At 39.3% G+C, this 10,876-nt stretch overlaps 1 protein-coding gene across 1 annotated transcript; it reads right to left on the bottom strand.

Moving 5' to 3' along the window:
• Positions 1-2,098: 2,098 nt before the first annotated feature.
• LOC308506018 (large ribosomal subunit protein uL23-like) lies at positions 2,099-2,587 on the bottom strand (the record flags this gene model as incomplete). Its single annotated transcript, XM_081068848.1, has 1 exon — positions 2,099-2,587. The coding sequence occupies one exon, from the start codon at positions 2,585-2,587 to the stop codon at positions 2,099-2,101; it is 489 nt and encodes a 162-aa protein (XP_080924974.1).
• Positions 2,588-10,876: the final 8,289 nt, after the last annotated feature.

Genomic DNA, 10,876 nt, shown 5'->3' with positions numbered 1-10,876 from the left:
ATAAGGACATGCCATGTTCATACAGTTCTTGACCTTGCAATACTATAAGCATCTCTTACTTACCCTCTTTCCTTTCAAGACACAATTCACTAAGCCTCATTCTTTAGTTCTGTACATTTTGAGAATCGTGCATTGAACAGCCCATGCCTTCTGTCTTACGCTGTGCCACAAACTGCCAGGAGACCACTACCAGAGATGTAAGTATAGATTAGAAGTTTGGTTGGATCATTCCTTTGCAGTCCAAGAATGAGACACGAGGCCTGGAGCATGGGTTTAGTGGCCTACACATCCTTTCTGCAACCTCGAAGTCTATCATTATTTAGCAGCTTACACAAAGGAGGCTGTCTTCTCCTCTTGTTAAATTTAGCAAATGCTAAAACATTTGGTAGAAAGACAAAAGCACGGGCACTTTTGGTTATACCAGCAGACATATTTTGACAGTGGAATATGAGAAGCTTCAAATTAAATTCAAATCAACTTCAAAGATTGCCTGCCATGTTAGGATAGGTTTGACTGTGCTGCAGGAACAAATAAATCCTGATATCTCAGTGACCTAACATGTAAACATTTATTTCCTGCCCAAACAAAATCTGCTGCAGGCTCAGCAATTCTCCCACATACCTCCCTTCCAAGTGGTGACTTAGGACTCGTGATTGCTTCCATCTTGTAGCAGCACTACCCGTTGACACAGGACTGCCTGGTTGCTGCAGCCCGTGAAGAAATTTTAGAGGGAAGTTCATGGACTTTTGACTACTTCAACTCTGAGATTGCAGGTGTCATGTCCCAGAACAGTTTAATGGCCAGAACTAGTCAGTTGGCCTCACCTAACTGCAAGGTCCCTGCGAAGCAAGATCTGTTTTAGGTCTTACATACAGAGCAAAGCCACGTGTTCGTGGGCACTGTTAATATGAACCCCACCTACAGTGTACTGCCCACTTTGGTACGTGGTAAGGATAACAGAGAGGAACGTGATGGACTTTTCCATTTAAGAAACTTATAATCCATTGGCTTAAAAATATGCTTATGAAATTTAAATATGAGATAGTATCTAAATGAACAAAGCAAGACATAACATTGACTATATGGTATAGATTCAATTATATAAAATATAATTGGGATCAGTCATTCAAACATACGAATATCACAATATAAATAAACAGGGGCCTTTTAAAATCCAAAGCTTACTGCCAAATAGATATGTATTGAGACTTTTGCTTAATTATACACTGGCTACCTGTGTATCTTTGGCTTCATGCAGTTTAGTGGAATTGGAAAAGTAAAATATAAGCAAAAATACACAAAAAAACTCTATTTGTTAGTATTGCACTATTTCTGCTTCTAAGGAGAAGACAACTCAATATACTGAACTGTGCAGGATTTGAGAGAACAAAACTGAGATCTGTTCCTGGTGGAGGCTGGACTGATAGGGATTCCCCAGAAGAAATGAGGACTCCTTAGAATGAGAGAATTTTCACCACCTGAGAAGAGGCTCATCTCATCTCATTTTGTCAGTTGAATAGGTTAAAAAGGAAGGATTTTTGCCAGTCATTTTCCCCTTTGATTTACGTGTTATTCAGAAGAGTCTATCAGGAAATGTCCAGGGCAGAGCAAGCCCTGTCTCTGAAGCAGTTGTCAAGCCCTCACCATGTCTTGCCTGCTAACATTCCATTGGACAATGTAAGTCATGTGGCTAAGCCTGAAGGCAAGAGGAGGAAAAGTACTTTCAGATCATGGATGTATTGGAGAGGAATGAATATCTCTCAACAAGACTCTACCACAGCAGGGATAAAGAATCCTACAATGGTGTGTCATTCATTAAGGAACCCCCGTCTACTAGAAACAGGAAAAGAAGACCTCTTGAGGTCTCCTTGTTTCTTTCTTTTCCATATACCTGACTATGAGCAGGATGCCTCCATGGATAGCATAGACATCCTGTGCGCAAACTGATGGAAACGTAGGGCCCAGACTTGAACACGAAATCCCCTAAACTAATAACTTTTTCATGTGGCTAGTAGTGTCAATGTCCTCATTATCCTCTATTTTTTTTTTTACAATGAAAAAATATTTTAATACTTAGAATTAGCCAGCTGGACACAGTTTAGATGATGCCAATCTTGTTGGCAACATCCAAAGCATCATCATCAGGAGCCAGGGGAACATATGCCTTCTTCTCTCCATCAGGCCCGATCACGGTGCTGACCTTGGCCACATCAATGTCATAGAGCTTCTTCCCAGCCTGTTTGTTCTGGTGCTTGTTGGCCTTGACATCCACAGTGAACACAGGTGTATGTTGTCTTCTATCTCCTTCTGGCAGTTCCCTAACTCGGTAGTTAGGGGAACTTGCTGATGGCACAGTGGTCAAGCTTGTTTCTCCTGGGAACACTCTTCTGAGGATACTTGGGCTGCCTTCAGAGCCCCAGTGTCTCGGGCCTTTGGAAGGTGGGTGATGTGTGGATCTTCCTTTGTTGTGGCTGTAGACACCTTTGGGCACTATTTTCTTTGCTTTCAAAGGCTTTGCTTTGGCTTCAGCTTTGGGAAGGCAGGGGCTTCTTTCTTCGCTGTTGGAGCCATCTTTGTGAAAAACCATCCTCTATTGTTTAAGGGGCTATCCTCCACAGAAGAATTTCCCTTGTTTGATAACACAGTGTCAGGCCCCACTAATCTTATATACCCTCCAGGGTAGCGATTCTCAAGCCTGGCTGTACATTAGAATCAATTAGGGAGCTTTTAAAAACTCCATGGTACTGAGCCCATCAAACCAATTAACTTATAATCTGTGGGGGCTGAGGCCCCTGCATAGAGCTTTTAGGTGCCCAGTGATACCCCTATGTATTTAGCATTGAGAGCCACTGCTCTGGTACAACTATTTCCCCCTCTTCCTATCTATTTTCAGTTTTCCTAGGCCCAATGTTTTATCCACAGCCACATCTAATTCCACTCTTACCTGTCATAGAAAACTAAAAACCTACACAACAAGCTGAGGTTTCATCAAAATTTCTCAGGACGCCAGCTTAGAAAACCTATACATTTTTCCACATTAAGAAATTGATTAGCTGTGCTGTATCTCGGCCAGTATACTCGTAGGCTCATCCTGGCTACAAATGAGAATTGCTTGGGGAGCTGTCAAAAACATCAAAAACAAAATAAAACACCTCTGCCCAGCACCAAGCCTGGAGATTCTGGTTTAACTCTTATGGGATGGGACCCCAGCCAGTGGTGTTATTTTTTAAATTCTCAGGTAATTAAAATGTGTAGCCAGTTTTGAGGACCACTGAACATTGACAGGGTGAGAAAAATCAACAGCCATGAAAACGTATAATCCTAAGGCACAAAAGATGAAGAGCTGTATCTTCTCTGATCCTAGGACTTCTTTGAAGAATGAGAAGTACTTCAGCATAGAAAATTAGGCCCAAATAATGAGAGTGATAAGAAATAATTTTCCTGTAATTTTCCTGGATGTGTATGTGGGAATTACGGGAAATGAGATCTGTGAGGAAGAGAAGTAGAAGCAAGGGATCTGGTAGGAGAGTCTCATATACAAGATGAAGGGCTAGAAATGTGATTTATTAGACAGTTGGGAACTCTCCTGAGTCCCTGAGCAATACAATTCTCAGACATCACATGTTTTTTAATTTTTTTCTTTTAAATCACCGTATTTAATCATACTTTGTATGTCTGTTGTGAATGTGTCATTCCATTGTTGTTTATGTGTGATGGCATATCTGGTATATTGAACAAGCATGATTCCTAGGGTATAATCATTAAGCAATTATATGTTTATTCCCCTGATCCTTTAACACATTTGTTGGAGCTAGTTCTTCTGTTGCTTCTGGATGAGAATCTTATTGGTCTGTGACTGACTATTCCAGTAAGTTCTACATAATTCGCACCATAAAAAGCTGGCTTTGCCCTCTGGATCTGGCAGGTGTTTAAAACTAATTTTTCCTCTCATGGGATACTCAAGTATTCTTTGGAGGAAACACTGCACTCCTTCCCCCAAATTGCAGGGGCTCTCTTACCTGTAGCTCCCTTGATAACAGCAAGTATTTCTTTATTCTGGCTGGTAACTTAGTCCTTCCACAACCACTAGGAATCAGGTGTCGCCTACAATTTATCTCTGCTCAAGTTTGTTCTTCACTTGGGCAGGACTTAATGGCATTCTGGCTTTCTCTTTTTTACCTGGCACACATCTGGTATATGGGAAATGCTTATGCGTCTTTTGTAGCAAGAGACTCTGGGAGTTCAAGCTGAATCCAACTCAGCCACCATTTTTTCACTTGTCATGTCAGGTATGCCACATAGCCTCTATGTAAAATCATGTGGCTCAAAACACCCTCCAAATTTCATGAAAATCTGTCAAGTTGATTTTGCTTGATATGGTAAAACATCAAACAAGGATATGTGAAACCATACAAACATATTTTTATTTATGTAGCTACATTTGTAGTAGCTAGTCAGCTTGCCTCTGGACATTTGCAGGAGGGAGTCAGACACCAGGCCCTGAGGCCTTGTAACTGTGGGGAACAAGCGCTCGATGTTTTGCTGAAGTCCCTCTCGCCAGTGTGAGGAGAGGGGCTGGCATTTCTGTACTCTGACTTGGAGTTGGGGGTGGGATTCACCCTACATTGAGTCTCTCCAAAAGCGCCTCCCCAGAGCTGCTGAAGAAAAATGTGTTAATCACAATTAACTAAATAAGTCACCGAGGCTATTTAACCTGCACTGTCCTACTTAAGAGTTACCCAGGTGAGAAGTGGCTATACTGGAAACCACACCTTCCTTTGTGATGATCAATTTGGGACTCATATTTAAAACAACAGATTGTTTTCTCTGTCCTTGGCATATTAATGCATCGTCATACTTATGGCTCATTACCCCCTTTGGCAGTCTTATGCGCCTCTTATTTCACTTCTGGTTCAGTTACTCTGGCAAATGACTGCCTGCCTGACCCCCAGAAGACCCCAAAGTGAATTTCAGGTATGCCACACAGCCTCTATTTAAAATCATGTGGCTCGAAACACACACTTCAAATTTCATAAAAAAAATTTGTCAAGCTGATTTTGCTTGATATGGTAAAACATCAAGCAAATATATGTGAAAACATATAAACATTTTTATTTATATAGCTATACATAAGAAGCAGTTAAAAATAAATAAATATCAAGCAGTAAATTCAGCCGGCTAAGGAAAAGAATATTTTGACTGTGTTGTTGGGATAGATGGGAATTTGAATGGCATGTTTCTCAACCCTGCTGGAGGCTGGGGGATAGTAAATTTTCCCAAATACCATTTAAGTTTCTGTGCTCTTTGCTATCTCTCTTGCCAGGGATATCATAGGTCTTGATGGATTTGTTATGTGCAGTCATGCTTGGCTGATGGTTCCACCTCTTTGATTGTCCCACTAGGAATTCCATTATGGGGCTGTCCTTTGGAAATCTGCCGTTAGCTTGGGCCTGCTTTGTTGCCATGTGACTTGTGGCTTTAGTCTAATAAACAGTTCTCTTCGTTTGTTGATGCGCTAGGTGTGTACTATACAGATGCCATTTTGAATAAACATTTTAGTTTTGACCTTCCCAAATTGCTACATATAACTGCATCTTTTTACACATCTTTACTAGAGGCGCTGCTGGACACACCTAATCCTTTCAGAAGGGAAATTAGTTATTTGGCTTCTTTAGAAGTTGTCAGTTCATCTTCATTTTTGCTCTAGTTGCCATGGTTTATCTGAAAGTTTTCCATCAAGAAATGGCTTGATGTTTGTGTACTTAATGCAGAGAAGTGTTGCTTAGCTGTACTTCTCAAATTGCTAAAATTAAGTGTGCTTTCTCCCAGCAAACTCGAGTCTGGCTCAGAGGTGGTCTGTCTGCTAGAAATCCTTTTCATCAATTTTACCTTCTTTCCTACCTATTTCCTGTAGAAATACATTGCTCATTTCTTAAAGATATGTATATTTCTTTAAGGTATGGTATTTAAATCACAGAAAATGTATCCCTACTGTTTCCTGGGTGACTTAATGATTAAAGCTTATAATCAGAGCTATGCATGTGCACGGGTATGCAAGTGGTGGGTAGTAGTCAGAATACTATTGTCACCGAGAATACCGATAGCTGAGGATTCCACAGGTTGTGTGTCAAGTATCTGCTCCCTTTGCCAAGCACGCCTTCCTGTCTCTCTCCCAATGCCCCCCGCCCCGCTTTTCCGTTTATTGTTCTAGCTTTTGGGATCTCTTAGAAGAAGCAAAGTTGAAGCCAATAGAACATCCAATACATGCCAAAAGGACTACTTTTTTTATCCTTGCTGCTCTGCTTCCTTCCTTTCCCCTTATTCTTCTTATTTCTAGACTATGCATATCCATTGATATTCCTTCATGTTAATAATCAACAATAACCCATTAATGCTCCATTTCATACTTGGAAACTGGGAACAGAGATGGGTTAAATCACTCTAGATGAGGAACCAGGGTCTGAACTTACTGTCATTGACTCGTGAGTAGTCCTTTCTTTCTCCCGTGCAATAGCTCTTCAAAGTAGACCATAGCACAGATTTCCAGACACGCATACAATACTTAAATTAGAGCTGTGATCTGCCTTTAATAATGAACCAATAATGAAATACTGACCAGAAATTCACTTCCTTACTGAGCATATGTGAAATTTCTGCAATCTGCTTGGATTGGAAGAAACATAAATTGTATCCATTCAGTTGGAATCATGTCCTAGCTATAGGTTATACTAAAACAGTAGGTACATAAATAACTATGTATCTCTGAATGCTGGCGAATTCTTGTAACTTCCAGTTCAGAAGTTTCTAGTCTTAGATTTTGCAGAATTTGGTTGGAGTTAATATAATAGTTGAAGCTTCCCATTGTTAAGCTGTACTTTCTTTGTACAGCTTAACAATGGTTGTACATTCAACCAACATATACTGAGGGCCTCGTATGTGTCAGGTACTGTTCTAGGTGCTATAAGAATTCCTCACTGAGAGAAAGTGTTTGCAATTTGGCAATTCCGCCATCATTGTAAGGTGATCTAGAAAGGAAGTTAAAGTAAGGTAGGATAAAGACATAGATACAACATTTTTCCACTGCACATTACAATCATTCTTTTTCATTGGTTGTTTAAATGAATCATAGAGTATTTGCCTGGCTTGGAACCTATTCTAATCGCCTCCATGTAGAGTAGAGAAAACTGAGTCAAGGCAGATGAAGTGATATGCTCAGAATCACAAAGCAAATTATTGGTAGCTGGGCCAACCCCAAACTGATGAGTGTTAGGCTGAAGTTTGTTCCAAAAGATTGTTGGGAATTTTATTTGAAAGGTCTTAGCAAGATCACGGAAACCCTTAGGCTTTGTGAAGTCAAGGATGACCCTGAATCCAAAGGTATGCCTTTTGTGTTCTTGGGAAAAGAAAAAAAATGTTGTCAAGGCCCTAGCTTTCACTTTGGTTATTAGATTCACTGGTGTTGATTAACTTGTTAAATACAAGCAAATACATAAATAATTACTTTTTTAATACAGAAAGTAAAGAAGGAGATGGCATTTTGGTGGATTGTTCCATCTAAGATGAAAGCTGATTTCTCCCTGCACGGCCCGTAGGTTGCTCTACTGAGCATAGGTAGCATGAACATCATAGAGACCTAGAGCTGCATGGAACATTAGGGACCATAATTTAACCTTTCAATTTTACAGTTGGGATAACAGAGGCTAAAGAAAGAGAGTGATTTGTTCAATGATGTACAAATAGCTAGAGGCAGAGCAAGGCATCTTGATTTCGAATTCTATATTTCCCTGCCTCCCTATCCCATAGTCTGACATAATTTGGTAGTCTTACCAGAGTCTTGTTTCATAGGTAATAGTTAAAGGGTTTATCTTTCTTTTGAAAACAAATCCTCTGCTAGTACTAGAAGATGATTCTGTACCTGTTTGTATTCACACCTGGGTTCCTTTTCTTCCAGCATGATGAGGCATAATCTCATCAATTGTTTCACAGAGAGTGACCAAATTTCAATAAAGGTTGTTCTGGATGGACCTTGGCTTTATTCCTGTAAATCCTTATGAAGGTGTTGCTTGGGGTGGGAATTTTGTGTGACAGAAAAAGAAGCTATTTTAAGAGAAGTTCCTATTCTACTGGCAGATGCTTTCATTTCCAGATTGGGTTCCTTCTCTTCGGTATCTTATTTTGGAATGCTATATATCTGCATATATATCTGAAAAGTTCTATGGGCACTTAAACAGAAGAAGCATGAGAATTCTGTCTTGATTACAAACACCTCAAACAGTCACACCTTAAAAAAATGAACTATGACTGAGTAATAGCATGGCTTTAACAGTAGACATCCATTAGGAATCTGGTTGATGGACTATTGCCAGCAAGTAACAAGACTGTTAGTGGTCATTCGAAGCCTTCGGAATTTTATTTGAAAGGTCAATCCAGGGAGAAAGAAGCCCTTTGTGAAACCCTTTGTATAGCTGATGAAAGTTCAGAGATAGGCCACTGCTGGTACACTGGGGATGACCACAATAGAATTGCTATGGTTTTCACACTCTCGCTCATTTGGTCTCACACCTTTCCTTCCCAGGCCAAAATGGCCCTTGTCCTCAATATGGATAAGCCACTTCATAGTGAAAAAAGCTTCATGCCTATTAGTGTACAGGAGGTAACAGATCCCTGCTTTCAATCAGGGAAAAGAAGTTCAACCTCATTGAGTTTTCTTATTTTTCAAGCTAGTTTTACACATTCACAAACATGCTAAATATTTATATAGTTTTATGCATGACTCACTGTGTCATATTACATTTCCTTGTGTATTGACCTTCATTTTTGTTTTTCTTAACACTCTCATGTGCCTCTTGTATAGAGATCTAACTCCTCTCCTTTGACTGCTCCACTGGTCTCACCCAGAGAGAAGTTTTCTACCTCTTCACCCCCATGATATCTTGACACCTCAGAGGCATCAGTGATCCACCTCAGTGTTTTCTCTTTTCTTTACATGTTTGCTGATGACAACAGAATTGCTCAGAGGAGCAGTGAGATTTCTGTGGTTCCACTACTACCACTGTCTTGCAGTTGTATAGATGTCTAGCTTTCTTATAAAACTTGCATCCTTATAAAACTCCATGAGTTAATTGAGACACATTTTCAATCATGTTTTCCAGGTGAGGAAATTGAGTCTTAAAAGATAAAGTGACAACAAAAATTACCGACTCACTTGGAGATGAAAACAAGACTGGAGAACAGATCCAATTTTTGGTGCAGAACTTTTTCCGAAAGCATTCCAGGATGTCGTATTTTCTTATCTGTACATTCAAAGTTTATTTCTACCTAAGCAGCCCCAGAGTCCCGAGCCTATGAGCCAAGTCAATATCTGATATATATCCATGGGGCTGACATGTGACTGTTTCTGCCAGTATAGTTAATGATGATTTCCATCGATAAGGTGAATGATTGAGTAAAGCCCAGGAAGTCTTTAGGCCATGCAGGTATTTTCTATTCATGTCCTGAGGTTGTGGAAGGAAAGCCAGGAAAGGCAATGAACATTTATTGAATGTCTATTAGGTACACGTGCCATGCAAGTGCTTTACTTGTGAGCGCAGAAATCCTGTGACGGAGTCAGGAATTTTCTGCATTGGAAAAATGAGGAATGTGAAGTTCTAAGAAATAAGTCATGCAGCTAGAATGTAGCACATTCAGGTGAATACATTGTAGTGAACCACACTCTTCTTCCTTGAGTAAAAGTTCAACTTGTCCATCAGAGCAAATATATACGTTCTCTTACTAAAAAGAGCTGGATGCTGTTCTGTAGTATAACAATGGAGGTAGTCAGTTAATGAAGAGACAGGTCAGGGTTAGAATTTTAATTCAGGATATTGTACTATATTATTATCATCATCAAACTCAGTACACTTCAAGGTTTTTGGCCTTTTACTTTTCCTAAGAAAATGAATCAATTTCCTTTCATTTAAACTGGTATTCTCTTTCAGTCATAAAATCTTTAACCATGTATTCATGTGGTATCATGCTCATACACTTGCATATTCTAGTACCCAAGGGAGTCCTGAGAATTTGAAGTTCAATATAAAATGAATTTTGAAATTGGGACTACGTGGTACTTATGCCTTCAGACATCCTCTGGAGAGTTCCAATTGGAAAAAAATTAAAAACTTTCAAATCTTCCAAACACATCTAAGAAGTGAAATCCTATTGACAGGTACTTTGGCTGAATGCTATCAACTAAAATTTCTGCTAAAAATTTTCATTGAAGTTTTATTTAAAAAAAAAAGCAATTCCATTAAATAACAACTAAATCAATTCCAGATCGATTGTTAGGATTGTGCTGAAGAGAGGTAGTTCTGATCAGTTAGCTTTTTTTAAACGGAAATGTGTGCATAATGAAATTTCCTCACATCCAGGCTAACCTGTTTTCTTCTCTGTGAAATATCTCCATGGATAAATTTGTCAACATAACAATTGGCAGAGTTTTTCTTTTATCCAAATAGGTAATATTTGCAATTACTGGTGAGATCTGGAAGGGTCTAGATGAGTAGTTAGCCAAACAAGGTCCTAAGGGTAAAAGCTTTTCTAGACATAGTGTTGGAGAACTATTCTCAAATGTTGGTTCATTGAGTCCTTCAAATAACATTTATTGAATTTCTGGGCATAGCAGATAGTTTTGCAATCAATCTGGAATTTAAAGGTGTGAATTAATACAAAGTAGTTTTGCAATTATCAATATCTATTTGGTTGAAAAGCTGATACTGATCACTTTCCTGATTTTTTTTTTTTTCCACCTGAGGCTGTGCTTAAGGTAATATCCTATTTGGGTTCAGAGTAAGGGATAGTTGGAGGATAGTTAGTGCCATCTCTCTGACATAATTCTTTC

Source organism: Rhinolophus hipposideros (assembly GCF_964194185.1).
Source record: "Rhinolophus hipposideros genome assembly, chromosome: 12".
Taxonomy (NCBI): domain Eukaryota; kingdom Metazoa; phylum Chordata; class Mammalia; order Chiroptera; family Rhinolophidae; genus Rhinolophus; species Rhinolophus hipposideros.
This window is presented reverse-complemented; position numbering and strand designations above follow the sequence as displayed.